The 18,330-nt window shown below is 43.9% G+C and overlaps 2 protein-coding genes across 2 annotated transcripts in view; both read left to right on the top strand.

Moving 5' to 3' along the window:
- The first annotated feature begins 2,228 nt into the window (after positions 1 to 2,228).
- On the top strand, positions 2,229 to 16,507 carry LOC115399829 (cytosolic phospholipase A2 epsilon-like). The gene is made up of 8 exons (XM_030107411.1): positions 2,229 to 2,235; positions 8,496 to 8,632; positions 9,847 to 9,978; positions 10,736 to 10,776; positions 10,874 to 10,916; positions 12,768 to 12,822; positions 12,911 to 13,032; positions 16,496 to 16,507. Exons 1-8 carry the CDS (start codon positions 2,229 to 2,231, stop codon positions 16,505 to 16,507), a joined length of 549 nt encoding a protein of 182 aa, XP_029963271.1.
- Positions 12,944 to 18,330, top strand: part of LOC115399828 (cytosolic phospholipase A2 zeta-like) — a 20,542-nt gene continuing 15,155 nt past the window's right edge. Inside the window, exons 1-2 of the mRNA XM_030107410.1 lie at positions 12,944 to 13,032; positions 18,062 to 18,167. Coding sequence (XP_029963270.1) covers positions 18,072 to 18,167 — 96 coding nt within the window. The 5' untranslated portion in view covers positions 12,944 to 13,032; positions 18,062 to 18,071. The remainder of the gene's footprint in view (positions 13,033 to 18,061; positions 18,168 to 18,330) is intronic.

Below are 18,330 nucleotides of genomic sequence, written 5' to 3'. Positions count from 1 at the left end.
AAAGGAGTGTTTTCTGCTACCATCCAGAAGGAGCCATAAACTAAAATATCAGTTAGAACAGGAATTAATAGATCTTTAAAAAGTGCACTGAAGACCAACAGAACAACAGGTAAGACTTTAAAGATTTATTTAGGAGATTTGTGTTCTCCTTTAAAATGAAGACCTGTTAGAGACCGGATGAAGAAGAGTATCTGTCGTGACTGTAGTTGGACGCTGTGCTGTTTTCATTTGTGCTTTTGCCTGAAGCTTCCCCACATTTTATCACTGTTGCAGGAAAGAACCTCAAACTTAGTGATGTTAGTAGCGATATTTATCATTTATCACAGTGCAAAGTGAAACAGGAGAGGAATCAGTACTTCAGTCACCTGAAACAGCTTCAGCTCTTCCTGCTATTTTATTAAAATATGTTTCATTCAGAGTAGAATATAAACATCATGTCTGATCATGGATTTAAATATGTTGTCATTGAATTATTTTGAGTTGGATGACAGCGACATGTCCAACAAAAGGCTGGGACAGGACAATGTTTGGTGTAATAGCTCTTTGTCTGTGAACGTCCAGGAAGTGAGGTCAGACCATCTGGGAGGAATGTGGTCTTGCTCCTGTCTAATGGAGGATTTTCTCTCCTCACCTGTCCTGTGGCTGTTTGTACAGGCAGAAAGCAGCTCTCTGTTATCCACACTGACGTGAAGCTCCTGTTCCTGAGGCTGCTGAGGACAACTCCTGTCTGTTTTCCCGGTGAAGCCAACGATGGATGGAGTGGTGAAGCAGGCCGGACGGTAGGTCCAAGCCACCTGGAATCTATGAAGTCGACACATTAAAGCAGGGGTTCCAACCTCTGAGCAGCAGACTGGCAGCTGGCCATGGACCCTCTGTTACCGGCCGCACAGAAAGAAGAAACAGATTTATTTTGAAAGTGTACATGTACACATCCCTTAGTCTTATATTGAGTTTTATTTTGAAAGTGCACACTTAGAGTGCTCAATTAGTTTTTTTGAAAAATCGCTTCATTTCCATCAGCGAGTCTTTCCTGCCGTCAACTCGGTCAGTTTTCTTTTTTTTTTTTTTTGTTTGATCATTAAAGGAGCATAGCACAGTTTAAATATTAAATTATCAATTATTCACCCCACACACATTTTCACCTTTGCCTGATGGGCAGCAAGAGCTATTTCTGCAAGATCGCAGTGGCTCCTATTTCCCTGTGCAGGGCACTGAAGGCACAGCAATATGAGTGATTCGGGTACGAATCGCTCTGAGCTTGACGTAATGCACGCTCCCGCTGGCCTGATATTCTTAAGTTTCGTTTTGTCCGCCATTACTCCGCCAGATGCGTAGCAGCAACAACTGAGCAGTACTGAGGATGGAGCTTCCAGAAAGTAAGAAAAGACCAGCTTCTAGCACTGCCACAGCTCCAGCACAGACCCACCAGGCAGAAGAAACTTACATTTTACTTGAGCGCTGCTAAAAGAGCGAGGAAGGAGTTCCCCTCTTCTAGCCACAGACACGAGCGTTTCACTAAGCTGCAGTTACACCCAAGGACTGCAGGGGTCGATGTTTCGCATAAAACGAGCAAACTGCATAATGCACCTTTAAGTCCTCATGAAAGTGATTTTGGTCACTGTCCTGCCTGCCCAGAGAAAAGTAATGTTGTTTAAAACCAGTCAGTGATGCAACAAGGTTTGGGATCGCTGCAAAAACGTGCTCAAGTCAGTTCAGGAATCTTAGATGCATAGCAAAGTGTAAAATGAAAATGTACTCAGCAATTTTTCATGGCATCTGATGGTCTTAATTTGTTGCTTGGTACTGAGGTAGTCTCCGTAAAGCCTTATTTACACTGCACAGAATACTCCAGCATGGTACAGTACAGTACGGTACGGAACAGTTTTTCATGTGTTTCCACTAGATGTGGACAATACTGAAAGTACCCAACTGTTACCATCTTTCCAAGGCTGCAGCAGACGACTGCACCGACACACACCGCCATACCAAACACTACTGCCTTTCACTCAGAAGGAATTCTCGCCACTCTTTTTGTGTGTTGATTTATTTATTTATTTGTTTGTTTGTTTGTTTCCCGTGCACTCTCTATCATTTCCTGTCTTTCTGTTACCCTGTTAAAAAAAAAAAGAAAATTATTAATTACAAATTATTCAGCTGTTTTCATGCACCAAACTGCAGAAATCTGATCAAAATTAAGTAACATGGTAACATGGAGACCCAGGCCCCACATGGCCTGTACCGCTACCAGATAGAGGAAGTGGCTGATATCATGAAGGCCATCCGATGGCTAGAAAACACTGGACTGACAGACAACACAGACACAGTAATCATGGCAGTACAAGGACAAACACTGAAGACAAGGGTCATAGAGGCCTGCACGGTCTATCATAGTCAATGAGATACAAGGTTCAGGACCTAAAAATCTAATGATAAGATTAACAGGAAATCGTGTTTTGCTTGTACCTTTTACATCTTATTTTTTCTCCTGTAAATCTTGATTACAATTTGTACCTGAGTCCATATTTCATTCTGTACACCCTTCGTGAGTCTTGTCAGCTAGTGTCTTTGTACTTGGCATTTTACTGAAACTATTCAGGACAGTTCTGCTTCTTTCATCTGCTTCAGTTTCTGTTGCTCTTTTACTGCCCTGATCATCCATTGGGCAGGTCTTCTTGTTTTATCCAAACATGAATACAATTGAATCTTTCAATTTCTTTGCTTAAAGGGGCACAGCACAGTTTTAAATATTACATTATCAATTATTCACACCCACACACGTTTTCACCTTTGCCTGATGGGCAGCAAGAGCTATTTTTGCAAGATCGCAGTGGCTCCTATTTCCCTGTGCAGGGCACTGAAGGCACAGCAATATGAGTGATTCGGGTACGAATCGCTCTGAGCTTGACGTAATGCGCCTCCCGCTGGCCTGATATTCTTAAGTTTCGTTTTGTCCGCCATTACTCCGCCAGATGCGTAGCAGCAACAACTGAGCAGTACTGAGGATGGAGCTTCCAGAAAGTAAGAAAAGACCAGCTTCTAGCACTGCCACACACTCCAGCACAGACCCCACCAGGCAAAAGAAACTTACATTTTACTTGAGCGCTGCTAAAAGAGCGAGGAAGGAGTTCCCCTCTTCTGTGCTCGTACATGGGCACAAGCCACACACATAAGCTTTTCACAAAGCTACGGTTAAGGCCTCAGTATACTACGCCGGGGCTTGACGTGAGCTTCTCGAAAAAAGTGACTTCGCGTTGTGGCGACGTGTGGTGACGTGAACGTCGAGGGCTGTGATTGGTCCGCTTTCGCGTTGTTTATAGAATAAAGTAGAACTCACACGGAATGCTTTTCTGATCCGAACAGAGCTTCAGGAGAAATTTAGATCCAAAATTGAGCGGCGCACATCCCTGTACTATTAGCAGTGTTAGCACTGTTAGCAGACGGGGCTGTGTGTAGCCGCTCCTAAACGGCTTTAATCATTCAAAAGCTCATTAGTTTCACCAATATTTCATCACGGTCCGCTCAGCCTCTCCTCCACCACAGCCCGGTGTCGCCAGATATGTCTTATATGCAGATATATGTTCGGTAAATGCTCGCGTGTCTAGATACGTACGTCTAGAAATCTATAACTACAGATCTATGTCTAGGTAAAGCCGGAGCTACGGAAGCCGCATTGTTGTTGTGACTGCTAGCGGCTTGGCAGAGGAGGGCGTTCCCTTGACGCAGAAGCAAGATATGTTCAGTAGCGGCGTAGGGTAGGAACGCCGTGGCGGCGACGGAGGAGCATACTGAAGCCTTTACACCTAAGGCCTGCAGATCGGAGTTTCGCATAAAACGAGCAAACTGCGCTGTGCTCCTTTAAAGGTGCCTTAAGGAGTTTTTCAACCTTAAAAATACTTATTTTCCACCATAAATATGTTACACATTTTTAATGATGTGTACAATGTCCCCTGACATATTCATTGCAAGTACCGCTAACAGTGCTAAATTGTCACTTGAAAGTCACAGTGCCGGTCCGGGACCAGAATTTTTTGGGGGAGAATTTGAAAGGAATGACATAATGCACGCTCCGGCTGGTTAGGTTTCGCTTTGTCCGCCATTACTCCGCCAGATGCTTAGTGAGCAACAGCTGAGCAGGATCTTCCAGAAAGTAAGAACAGACTGGCTTCTAGCACTGCAGCTCCACACAGACTCCACCAGGAGAAGAAACTTAAATCTTACTTGAGTGCTACTAAAAGAGCGAGAAGGAGTTCCTCTCTTCCGTGCACGTGAGCCACAGGCACGAGTTTTTCACTAAGCTGCGTTACGCCCAAGGCCTGCAGGGGGCGCTGTTTCGCATAAAACGTGCAAACTCCTTAAGGCACCTTTAAATGAAGGAGTTGTTGTTGCTGTGTGTTGTACTGATGAATGGTATGATGGGAGCTGGCTTAGCGCATCATTCATGATGAACACCCTGACACATCGGACAACCACATTTCAACAGTCCTGTTTGACCTGGGGAAAGAGCCCTGCAGGGTCTACTATAGTCGATCAGACCCAAGGGTCATAGAAACCTGCAGGGTCTACCATAGTAGACTAGATCCAAGGTGCAGGCTGTGCAAAGATGCCCCAGAGACAGTCCAGCATACCATAGCAGGGTGTCAGATGCAACCAGGATCAGAAACATGGAGAGAAAATTTTAGTGGCAGGGAGAGTGGACTGGAAAACCGTGGCCCTTTAAGGAATCCAAGTACCAACATTCTGGTGGACCTCAAACTCCCAGACTGCTGGTGGAGGTTCTCAGACCCAGACCTCTGACTTGGGACTCTGGTCATGTGTTGATTTGAGGTTTTTAAATCTACCCAATCAACTATTTCATTGTTTCCCATTATGGAGCAGGAAAATTTCAGGGTCCTCATATGAGAAGTGATGAAAGGTTTATCACTTTTATGATATAGTCCTCTGTTTTTAAGATGACTTTATTTGGGGGTTGAAGGATGAACGGAATGATTTGATCTCGGCTTCTCTGTTTTCCTTGAACAGATTCACAAGGAGAAGGTCTCTTATTGGACCCGAAGGTCACCGTACTGAGAGCACGCCTGCACACCTCTGAAGATTACTGTAAGAATCATTTATGCTTTTAAGACATTCCTGATGAAGACTTGATTTTTAAATGAACTGTAATCATCATCTGGATGGAGGGAGTTTTAGGTCTTTGGGCTGATGTTTCATCTTCATTTAGCTTTCATCCAGGTAAACTCATTCAGACACAAGCTCTCATTTAACGTTGAAGTGTTGAAGCCTGCCCAGCCATTTGATTACTTTCAGTCTTGTCTTTAAAACTGTGATTGTTACGGTTGTGTGAGTGCTGGACCCAAGAGCTGACAAGGAGATGGAAGTGAGTAAGCAACAACTTTTATTTGGGTTGCTGCTGCTTGGATGCCATGAGAGTGCAAGGAAGATCATAGGCTGGGGCTGCTGTCTGACCCATCGCATAAAACGAGAGCGCAGTTGACTTGGAAATCCACGGAGCGCACGGGATCTGTGCACAGAGAAGTCACATGGATCAGAAGACATGGACTACTTGAGCTGAGCCTAAACAAGAACTGGATCCTGGCAGAGCAGAATACCACGTAGGCAACGGGACAATCCGGCCAGGAGTGGAGAAAGGTCCGGAGAATTGATGGAGGAGATGATGATGATGATGATGATTCACTGGTGTGCAGCTCTGCTGGGTGCCAGACAAGATGACTCCGCCCAACAGTCACAGAGGGGAAGGGGAACCAGGAGAGGCCGACACCACAACACACACACCAGCAAACTGTGGCAGAGATGTGTCGACATATTCATGAGAAATTTACCTCCAGCTTCACTGTGTGTGACGTATCTTCCGGATGTGCCGCTGTCCGAGGGAGCATTCAAGACACATATTGTTTCTACTACCAAACATGTGCCTAGATATGTGGGAAGAGTTCTGAGGTCTTCAGGGCTCAACATTTATGTTCGGATCATCCGACACACATTTTAATGCATGGTGAAAAGAAGGCCAGAATCCCTTCACCTTGCAGTCCTCATTCACTCATTTTGTCAACCAGTAGCCAATCCCAGCTACCGGCAAGGGCAGGATACACCCTGGACAGTACTCCTGTCCATCGCATAGTGACAGGCAAACACACAACCACACACACTCACACCGAGGGGTAGAGTCACCATTAAATGGACTACACACTGCAGTGGTCCCAAAGCACTTTGCACTGTATTATACCCATTCAAACACACATTCACACACCAGTGGAGCCAGCTGCCACACACACTCAGTCAATCCACTGGGGTCAATTTAGGATTCAGTGGAGCCCAGGACACTTGGGCTACGTTCAGACTGCAGGCTGAAGTGACCCAAATCCGATTTTTTTGTGCCCCTGTGCGACCTGTATCTGATTTTTTCGTGACAGTCTGAACAACACAGATCCGATTTTTTCAAATGCGACCCAGGCCACTTGCATATGTTGTCCTAAATCTGAAACGTATCTGATCTTTTGCCATACGACTTTTGTCTGAACGGCCAGGTTGCATTTATCTGACCTACACATCACAAAAAAAATGCGCTTGCAGACGTACACAGAGGTAGTTCTTGTCATCTGAAAATTATTAATGAAGTCCGTATCATTAAAGCCTCTCACATCACTATCCCGCCACTCCGAGCTGCAACCCCACACCCATGCGTTTCTCTGGGTGAATGTTGCTGCCACCGCCCCACAAAACGCGATGTCCAAAACTGGCTCTCTTCCTTCTCAACCTTCTTCTTAAAATCAGGTTGTCAGTGTGCTTGCTTCGGTTGGACAACAATGTCAGAATCGTAAAATACGCTGCACCATTATCGCCCATGTTTACTTCTGCAAACACTGAAGCGTGCTTGCTTGTGGTTTCTGAGTGGTTTGGGCCCTTGAAGAGTAATCATTACATCACGAAACCAGGCACGCAGAGGACAACAATCCACTTCCAGAACAGAGGAAAACGTCACAAAAACTGAAGAAGACGTCCTGGTAGATCCACGCAGGACTTTTGATGACATTGCAGATCTGATGGGAGTATTGTAGAGATCCAGACAGATCATCCTCTGGCGGTTATTAGAAGCAGTGAGACCAAGGCACCTGGAAATGGCCGCATCATTGCAGACAGCAGACCAGGACGCCCCGTTACGCACAGAAATAGCACCAAATGCCGTGCGTAAAGCATATTTTTGGACTAAAACCGTGACCAGCCAGCCTCCCCACCGCCCCAGGTGACTGCTTTTTGTTGTCAAAGATGAAACTGGAGCGTCAGCGGAAAGGTAAGACAGTCATACAGGCGGGGGAGGGGAAATCGAAGTTCTGTCTTAAAGGTGCTGTAGGCAGGATTCTGCATCTCCGCCATCTTGCTTAGGTAACCCTAAGCAAGATGGCGATTTGACCCATCTAAGATGGCGATTTGACCCATCTAAGATGGCGATTTGAAACCCAGCACAGCCAATCCTGTCCTGTTTTCTCTGACATCACGCCCTTACGCAAGTTAAGCCCCTCCCACAAGAACGTGCGACAAATGCCCCTCGACCAATCACGGTTAGAGCCTCAGGGGCTCTTCTGATTGGTCAAAGATACCTGGAGCTGTGGAGATTCCTTTTCAGCTCAGAACAGAGACAGATGGAAACGCTGTGCCCTTGCAGTAGTGCAATTATGCTACACTCCTAAAGGATTATCAATGGATACTCTAACATTTAATCCAAATAAAACACAGAAAAATTAGCACTGACTAGCAAAATCCTGCCTACAGCACCTTTAAAGGCACAGTTAGTCACGGTTATGGCGACTCTTCTGAACAGTTAAAATCTCAGGTGCAGCGTTGTATTCAAGCCAAAGGAGTATTTTGAAGGTGACAGTTTCAAATAATTGCAAAAATTGAAAAAAAAAAAAAAAAAAGTTATAGCCCAAGTTGGGTTACTTTTGGGTCCCCCCTCGTATGTCCTCTTCTGTGCATGCGGGGCACTTTTGGGTGGTATTTAAGTTCAGACGAGAGATCACATACAAGTTGCAAAAAAAAATCAGATTTCACAAAAAAAAATCCAGATTGAGCATTAAGCCCTGCAGTATGAACGTAGCCTTGGACATGCAGACAGGCGGAGATGGGAATCGAGCTAACAACCTCCTGATTAAATGATGACCACTCTCCCCACTGAACCACAGCCGCCCCAAAAGCTACCACTCAACACTCACACGCATGCACACACGCACGCACGCACGCACGCACGCACGCACACACACACACACACACACACACACACGCACACACACACACACACACACCTGGCCTCAGCTGGTATTTGCACTTGAGTACATGTTTTCAGTTTTCTTTCCACCTCTGCAACCTTCTATGAAAAACAGTCACCAAAGTAACAGAACCTAATTTTTCTGGCTGAGTTTGAAACCAAGACGTTACCTTTATGTGTCACTTGCTCTCACCGGCTTTCTGTTTCTGTGTTCTAGTTTCAAATTCAGACTGCTACGTCACTTTTTTCCTTCCAACGGCAACAGCCAGGAAGTACCGCACCAGAACTGTGTCAAACACAAACCAGCCGGAGTGGAAGGAAACCTTCACCCTCCGGGTCCCCGTCCTGCTCAAAGTAGGACATCTTGTTACTTACTGGTCAAACTTCTAGAACATTAGGTGTGACTGGACTGACTAAAAGATGAAGGGTGATTACAGGTGGATATGTTCACTACTTCTTCTGGTTGTGGTCAGGACATTTCTCCCTTTGAAGGAAAGAATGAACTCTTCATTTTTCAGAAGAACCAATCCCTCCTTCACTTTCTGAACAGTCATGCAAAAACAAAATCTATTCACAGCCAGAAGAGAGAAAGTCATTTTCTCTCTTCTCTGTTCGTTTTATTTCATACATTGACAAAGTAAGGAAAACACAGTACAAAGAGGGAAGACTCCAGACTTCAAAGAAACAACGATCACAACAAGAATAAGATTATGAAATTGGCCTCTTCATATCAAACTAATCTTGATATTGTGCAGAGCTCTGTTCCTTTATACCCCATTATACTCTTGTTCTGGATTAAGTGTTAAGATTCTGATGAGCTTTATGCACAATTTGCAGAATACTGTGATTTTACTATGTGCTAAAATTTAAACTGTTTATTAATGTAGAACGATTTTAGTTCTAAAAGAATTTTTTTGACCACATCCAACCAAAAAAATAAAAGAAAGTGTTTTCACCCACCTAGATATATCTAGAGAATGCATTTGAGCAGTTTAGACAGAGAAATAAGGTATACGTATATAAAATAAATAGTTTTGGTCCAAGCACCGACCCCTGAGGTACACCACATGTTGTCTGACATGATTCAGATTTTACATTATCTATCTGTAAGTAACATTTTCTATTGTTTCAGTCACTGGAAATGTGATGATGTGATTAACAGGAAATACTGTGTTTTTGCTTGTTCCTTTTACTCTTATTTTTCTCCTGTAAATCCTGATTAGAGTTTCTACCTGAGTCCATATTTCATTCAGTACAGCTTTTCTGAGCCAGCCAGTGTCTTTGTACTTGGCAGTTTATTAAACTATAAAGGACAGTTCTGCCTCATTCATCTGCTTCAGTTTCTGTTGCTCTTTTACTCTTTACCCTGATCATCCATTGGGGAGGTCTTCTTGTTTTATCCATCATGAACACAATTTAATCTGTCAGTTTCTTTGCTTATATGAACAAGTTGTTTTTGTGTTCTACTGATGAATCCTATGATGGGAGCTTCCCTTGCCTTTCTGCCTTTCTTGGTTTTGGTTGTTTTTTGGTTTGATGTGACCAAACACTATCTGCTGTTTTCCCAGAATGTTCTGGAGATCCAGCTCCATGATGAGGATCTCATCACATCTGACGACCACATTTCAACAGTCCTGTTTGACCTGGGAAACCTGCGTGTTGGGGAAAAGGAGACCAAGGTGTTTGAGTTGAACTCTGAGGTAAAACATGTTGACAGTCCTCCAGAATATTCCTCTTGATCATCCAGCAGTGTGAGAAATAAACTGTCAGTGAAACTAAAAAAGTGTAGACCACTGGAGACTGTAAAACAGAAGGTTCAGGCCTGAGATATATTATCAGAAATCATTTAAGTTAAAACGTTTCAGAGAATAAATCTGTCCGTCTGATTCTTCTCTCCCTTTCTGTCCCCTCACCCCGACAGGTATAGCAGAAAGCTGCCAACTCTTAGCCTGGTTCTGTAACAATTTTTTCCTTTTAAAAGGGAGTTTTTCCTTTCCACAGTCACTTATGCTTGCTCATGTGGATCTGTTGGGTTTTCTTTATAAAAGCAGCCTTGAAATGTTGTATTTGGCGCTATATAAATAAAGCTGAATTGTATTGAACTGAAGTACACAACTTTCAACAAAGAAAACCCAAACACTCTGGAAACCTGTCGGTGAGGTTTTGGTGTGTGTGTGTGCCTGTCAGCCAAATCAGCACTGGGTGTGCTTCATCTGTGCCAAGAATAGACCAGGCTCCATCTGGTCAGTTTTTAGAACACCTTCCGTACAGTGTTTTAGCACGAAGTTGTTACTTTGCCAAGTTGAGTCTACTCATGAACTTAAAACAGGTTGATTCCAGCTTGATTAAACTCAGACCAAGTCACTATTTGGAGTTTTTCCACCAGATAATCATTGATTTAAGCCTGTCAAACGCCAGAAACGGTGGCAAAGTTTTCTCTTTTTCTTTCTCTTTCAGACAAATGATGAACTTGTGATGGAGTTCGAGCTCATTCAGAGGTTGGGATCACACAGGTTTCTGTACATATGTTCATAAACCTGAACATATTGTCCGATATAACATCTGAATAAATTCCATTTTCTTCTTTGTTTGCAGTGATGAAGCCCCTCAGGAGTACATCAGCAACGGCATCATCATGGTAACATCATGTCACACTGAAAAGTTTGTTCAATGCGACACTTAATTCCAGAGATCCGTGAGCTTTCTGTAGACACTGGTCATGTTTGAAATTGATGAATTGCTTGAGGTAATCCTGGTTCTCGGAGTGCGATGAGGGAGACGTTTCACTGTGGGATACGCCCCCAGCGTCATTATGCCAGCTCCGATTGGCTGGTGAGAATGACGCCTGCATTGGGTGGAGCCACCTACCCTAAAGTATCCTGGTGTAAGCAGTGTAGCATGAGCGGCGGAAAAACAGTGAGCACCTAGAGGAGATGAGTCAGAGGTTGAGAGGTCCACTTCTTTTATTTTCTTGGGCAAAAACAAAGTGCATAAAGTGCATTGGAGGATTTCCTTGGAGCAAGGCTCCCCAGCAGCAGCATAGAACCCAGCTGCCACTACCACAACTACTGACTGAATGTCTTCAGTGCCCTTAAATACACTCAGCTTCACCATAAAATTCCATGAGGTGTAAAAGCATAACATTACTCTGCTAAAACTGTTAAAATTCTCCACTGCAACACTCATGATAATAATCTAAACAAAACAAAACCCATACTTAAGAAAATAAAAACTAATTATCCAAATAAATCTGTGAAAGCACCCCCACCTGTTTCCAGTCTTGGTCCAGCCCGGAACCCTCTTTAGTGGCAGTCGGTCCCTGGGGAGTCTGTTGGCTGGACACCACTGGACACAAGAGCAGAAGGTGAGTGAAAATCACACACAGTTCACCACACTCACACACCCAGCACCTTTTCACGCTCACTGCATGCACACCAACACCTTAAAAGCCAATTAAAAACAGGCACATGTTGCACATTCTCAGATTTGATTAGTCCTGTTTGTCTTGCAGATCTGCCGCCATCACCGCACCCAGCTGGACCCACAGACAAACAGCTCTCCAATAAATTAATAATAATTTATTGTGCAATTTTTTTCTTATGTGCAAATTAACTTCCTTTTAAAGTGCTGTGTGCATTTTAAACTGCTATGTGAGTGAGAGAAAAAGTGCTCAGTGCAAAGTGCAGTGTCGTGTTACCAGTAACGAACAGCCCGTTGGTTACACTGGGCTACCGTCACTCAAATAAGCACCTCTGCTTGTTTCACCCAGTAAGAAGGGTTTTCTGAAGAGACATCTCACCAGGATGCAGCCAGGCCACGGGTCGAATGAGCTCACAGGCCAGCAGGCGTGTCCAGAATGTTCTTCTCTGTCAGATAGGTTGGTCATATTGAGTCATCACACTCCTTCCTGCAACACCATCATCAGCAGAGACTTTCCAGTGGTTTGAAGCACACAGTGCTGCACGTGGCAGCAGATATCTGTCATCACGGTAATCTTGTTGCACACTGCCGGGTCAATCTTGGTCATCATATTCCACATTGCTCAGCTTGGTAACCTGCGAGCATTGAGGAAACATGACGCACCCTGACAGCCAGTGCTTATAGGCTTGCTCCGTCACGATGGACTGGAAGCAGAGTGGGGCTCCTGGAGGATGTCGTTCACCATATGGATGAAGAGCTCCATGAGGCGTATACGGGGAATGCCAACCTGCTCCATGCACTCACAGTCCAGGGAGGAAGCAGCTCGGTCTAGCTGGAAGCCCCAGCTGCTGCGATCATATCATCCTGCTTCTGCATCAGTCACATTAACCTCTTTGCTGACTGATGTGTTGCCCATGGACAAGTAGGGGTCCTGACCAGATGAGCTAGCTTAGCGTGCTAGGTGCCACCGGAGCCTTTCAGGGTGAACCATAGAGAGTGGTTTGGGTTGAGGGAGTTGATTGGTTGTTGGTTGTGTTGTGATGGTGAGTGTCCCTCTGGTTTCCTACAGGCTGCCCCGCTCTCTGTGCTGCAGTTCAGCATGAGGAACCATCAGAACAGTGACTGTAGGTCTTCACTCCTGGATGATTCCTGACTTCCTGTTTTGACACAACCTGTCTCTGAGCTTCTGGTGCGTCTCATTTTCTCCTCCAGATCCTGAAAGACAGGATCCTGAAGGTGAGGGGGCTTATGATGAACCCAGAGATTCACTTCTGAGGGGTACGGACCTGTGTTTCTACATCAACCGAGACCTGGAGACTGAACTGGGAGTCCTGGTGAGTGGCAACATCTTTCCTCTGCCTTTACAGCTTCTAATACGTCTTAATGCGGCACTGACCTGTGTTCAAAACATGATGAGATAAATCAGTCTCACTCTGTTTTTTCATCTACATTAAAAACAAAGTAAACTGAATTAATGCTGTTCATGTCAAATATTAGTTTTGTGTGAGTATATTGGACTGTTGAAGTCTGTGGTGACATGAATGTTGATTTGATGTGTGTGAGTTACTCAGATGGATGGTTCATGTCTACCTTTGGATCTCTATACTTCCTGTAAACCATGTGATGTTTTTTCATTTTGTAACTGTTGGGGACTGATCTCAAAATACAGTCAGTGAGTATTTTAAGTCTATAGCTTGCAAAAGAGACAGAGGATCCATCTGCACTGAACACTACTCTCAGTTTTGACTAATCTTTCACCTTTAATTGGTAATTACGAGCAACAACAGAGAGATTATTCAAGAAATCTGGCAGATCTTCAAGCTCTTTAAGATCTGCCTTCCATTATATTCTACAATTCTACAATTTCAGTTAGCAGGCACTTGTGTCCAAACCGACATACAACACAAGCAAGAATTCAGACGTAAGGAAAACCTTTAGCAAGTGCCAAAAGTACTTCAAGTGCAATTGGTTCAAAGGTGTTGCCATCAAGTTACAGAAGAAGTGCCAACCCCTCTTTTTATTTATTTATTTATTTATTTATTTTCAACTTAGTCAGTGCTAAGTGCTGGGTTTTGGGCCACCTGACTTATTTTACCCCTAAGGTGGGGTGGAGTTGGATAAAGAGCCTAGGTGTTCTCTGTATGGAGTCTTCAATTGTCTCTTAAAAGTAGACAGGACTCAGCAGTTGTAGAAGGCATAACGACAAGTTTGAGAAACTGAGGGCACGTGACCCTTAAAGGTCAACTGGCCATCAATCATGACACCGTGGCTTCTGGCTGAGTTTGTGGGCACAAGTAGGCCGGAGTGAAGTTGGACACTGACCTGAGGCTGGACAGATGGACAAGCTGTGACAGACCATGAGTTCAGTCTTTGAAAGATGTAGCTGAAGTAGGGCTGAGCGGTTTGATGGTATAATACCGTGTGACGCTGTAAAAGTGTATACCGGTTGAAATGTTGCCATACCGGAGAGAGAGCAGATGTCTGCATCTCTCTGAGTCAGTGGGACAGTCGTCTGCACTCGCTAACAGGACAGCTGGAGCGCAGTTGTTTGAGTGTGTTTGTGCATTATCACAGCGTGTCCCGACGTCGTGCGGGGTTTGTTCGCTGCGTTTCATTGTCAGGTCAGCACAGGATGCGCTCAACAACACCAGCGTATCCGGAGAGGTGGGAGCCATAATGGCAGATGCAGAGACTAGCAGGGATTACAGTCAAATCGTGACAGGCTTGTGTTTGATTCCTCCTGGTTCCATAGCAGCGTGCACCAGACAAATTTACTGGGTAGTTTTTTTCAGTTAGTTGGGGCCGAGTTGGTCGGGGTCGACTTGGCTTGGGGGCCAACTATGTCGGGGCCGATTTGACTGGTTACCGACTAGTGGCTCTGGGAGTGACGCTAAAAACTCAGCTCTTTTTTCTTTCATGTTGTGATTTTTTTAAATAATTGAACTTATATAAACCGGAGTTAAAAAATAAAAGAGGAAAATGAGCAAATGTGACAGTTTGGTTATTTTTAAGCATTATTTGAAATTTACAGGGGAAAAATACACACTGTGATATATACCGTTACCGTGATATTAAATTTCTGATACCGTGATATAAGATTTGTTCATACCACCCAACCCTAAGCTGAAGGTGTCGTTCTTTCATCCATGAGGGATATCAGCCAGACATGCTGACATCAGAGCTGAGACTGTCGCGTTGTCAGGTGGAAAAGAGAGTAAAAGCTGAGTGGCGTCAGCATAACAGGGGTAGGAGAAGCCATGGAGCGATTCACTGCACCAAGTAAGGTGGCGTACGGCAGGGTTTCCCAACCCTGGTCCTCAGGGCACACTATCCTGCATGTTTTGGATGTTTTCCTCTTCCAACACACCCGATTCAAATGATCAGGATTGGTATCAGGCTTCTGCAGAGCTTGATATCGCCCCAGTGGCTGGTTCCCAGCTGTTAGCACCATAGTTAGCTTAGCTCAATTGCTGGAAGTCAATAGGAATCAGAGCCGTACTGACGAAAGTGGACAAAATACTCCTTCCAGTGGTCCAGGACCAGGGACGGCTGGTATCAATGGGCTAGTAGGGCTAAGCCCTCCCAGCACAAAAGGACAGCTAATACAAAAAAGATGAGAAAAGCATTTTTTAAATAACTTACAACAGACTGTTTTTAAGTTTAGATAAAACCAAAGGTAGCAACAGCACCAATCAGTCAAAGGAAAACATAGAATATCTCTAAATTGGCTGAATTTTTTACAGCCCCAGCAGATACATTCATTTCGTTCTTGTAAGTGATTGACAGGTGTCATGTCTCGCCCCCCGTGGTTTACTGAACATTTTGGGCTAACTTCATTTAGCCCACAGGCTACTGACTTTTGACCAATAGCAGCGATTTAAAGGTACTGTAGGCAGGATTTTGCTAGTCAACGCTAATTTTCTGTATTTTGTTTGGATTAAATGTATAGAGTATCCATTGATAATCCTTTAGGAGTGTAGTATAATTGCACTACCGTGAAGGCACAGCGTTTCCATCTGTCTCTGTTCTGAGCTGAAAAGGAATCTCCACAGCTCCAGGTATCTTTGACGAATCAGAAGAGCCCCTGAGGCTCTAACTGTGATTGGTCGAGAGGCGTTCATCGCACGTTCTTGTGGGAGGGGCTTAACTTGCGTAAGGGCGTGATGTCAGAGAAAACAGGACAGGATTGGCTGTGCTGGGTTTCAAATCGCCATTTTAGATGGGTTAAATCGCCATCTTGCTTAGGTAACCCTAAGCAAGATGGCGGAGATGCAGAATCCTGCCTACAGCACCTTCAATGCAGCGGGGCTGCTATTTGTGCCAGAGTTGGGGAGGAGGGAGAAAAGTTCAGGTATGGCGGGCGTTAGCATGAACGAGGTGGACTATTTGCTCTGGATAATCCAATTATTTGGACCGATTGAATGCACTCGTCACGCTGTCTATCCAGACGCACTTGATCCAAAAATTACCAGACTTCAACGACATGGTGATTAACCTGTTTGCATCCCAGGAAGGCGTCGATGTGAGCTTCTTTTCAAATAAGGTGGGCCCATGTTGACCTGTTAAGGACTTTGACATATTGGGTTTACGATTGCTAATTGGGAATAAATTACTGAAGTATTGATTACCTGGAGTTAGGGCTGTCGTAGTATACGTGTCATTGTAATGTGTCCGGGGGGTTTCAAGTTGTGTCGCTGATATCCGCCGTCTTCTCTGCCGGCCCCCCTTCTAGCAACTAACCGTGAGTACTCGGAAAAGGGCCCCATGCGGGGGATTTTCGACACGTTGTTGTTGCAGCATCTAGTGTAGCGCCTTAAATTTGTCATTGAAATTGACTGATGTCAGTCGTTCCTCGGGGCCCCCTTCAGCTCGGGGCCCTAGCCAGTAGCGGCGCCTCTGGCTGGAGAGAAGCGCTGCTGCTCATTCCGCCTCGGATTTAAACAAACAAACAAAAGTTCTCGGCAGTGTGGTGGTGGGACAGGATTTCACCCCAACAGGGGTGAACCCGCCAACCGGACGTAAATTAAGCCTCTGCTGTGGATCCTCTGTTAATCAGTTCATCAGATTTTAATTAGTTGAGTGTACTACACTGTTGGTAGGCAGTTGTTCAGTTACTGTTCTCATATTGTTTCAACACCTCATTTGACAGTATTCTGAATGTAATTCATCTGGGAAAAGAGAGAAAACAAACAAAAATAAAATTAAGATGAATCTGAATTGTTGTACCATTAGGCTATTAGTTAAATTTTTGCTGATATCATGATAATATCGTTATCGGTGATAGTTTTTGGCCCATGATAATCGTGAAGAGAAAATTTGATATTGTGACAGCCCTACCTGGAGTAATTGATTACTTTAAATAATTTAGTACTTATTAATTTGAATACATTTTGATTTACCAATTAATAATTGCAGGTCATTCACAGTGGATCAACCATTAACAATCAATCACGGTGTAATAAACTGTTAAAGTGAAGCACCAAGTAATTTAACCCAACATCAATTATTATTAATCAGAATAATTTGTTATTTATTCGTTAATAGTGGTCAAATAATCAGCTATTTGGGAATGCCCCAAAATTATAAATTAAATAAACCACAGGTTAATTTAATGCTTAATTTACAACTTCTCTCTGCTCATTGTCTGTAATTTACCAATTTCCAGTAATTGTTAATTTGTGACATTATTGATTAATTAATAACACCTTGTTAATCAATAATTTAATGGTAAAATCACTCTGTGGTCTACTTCATTCCCAAATAGCTGATTATTTGGCATTATTAAGGAATAAATAACAGTTTGTTTAGATTAATAATAATTGATGTTGGGTTAAATTACTTGGTGCTTCACTTTAAACAGTTTAAAATTATGTAATTGATTGTTATTGGTGATCCACTGTTAATGACCTGCAATTATTAATTGGTAAATCAAAATTTACTCAAATTAATAAGTAACTAAATGACTTAAAGTAACATATTACTCCAGGTAATCAATACTTCAGTAATTTATTCCCAATTATCAATCGTAAACCCCAACAGACGCCTTGATTTTGCTGAGGTTGTCTGTTGTACTGAAGGCATGTTGGCACTACATGTCACCAAACAGTTGTAATAAGACAGTTGCAGCAGGCTATCTGTTTTTCAATCCATTAAAATAACGTTTTGATCCACACAGACCTGCGTATGCGCAGTGCTCTGCGGAAGGATATACCGGAGCACTAAGCCGCTGTGCGCCATGTTTCTGTACAAAACAGGCTCCTCATCTTCTGTATCAACTCACTTCAAGCAAAGAGCTTCTTCACCTGACATGACATCCCACACATGATATCTCACGACGTGGTTCTCTCCTCTGGTGTCCATCAGTCTGGTTCTGATGAAGACGACGCTGATGCTCCTCTGGAATCTGCTGCCAACGTCCCCGCCTCTCCCAGCTCGATACTCAGGGACGGCCACTCTCACTATTGACCAGGTGACCTTTTTGCTCATGCTGGTGGGAAACTTTAGAAACAATGAGACCAGCGGGGAGAAAGTGAATCTGTGTGTGTGTTGAGAACAAAACAGTGACCACATGGTTCCTTTCGCTTTTCACAAACTGTTCCACTTCCAACAGAAACACACTCATACGTCTTCTT

This window comes from Salarias fasciatus, chromosome 13 (assembly GCF_902148845.1).
Source record: "Salarias fasciatus chromosome 13, fSalaFa1.1, whole genome shotgun sequence".
NCBI classification, from domain to species: Eukaryota; Metazoa; Chordata; class Actinopteri; order Blenniiformes; family Blenniidae; genus Salarias; species Salarias fasciatus.
This window is presented reverse-complemented; position numbering and strand designations above follow the sequence as displayed.

What these genes read in the sequence shown, in the direction of transcription:
- LOC115399829 (XM_030107411.1), top strand. An exon ending in GGGTCCCCGTCCTGCTCAAA is followed by an intron (nt 8,633 to 9,846) that starts GTAGGACATCTT and finishes CTGTTTTCCCAG; the next exon opens with AATGTTCTGGAGATCCAGCT. An exon ending in TGTTTGAGTTGAACTCTGAG is followed by an intron (nt 9,979 to 10,735) that starts GTAAAACATGTT and finishes TTTCTCTTTCAG; the next exon opens with ACAAATGATGAACTTGTGAT.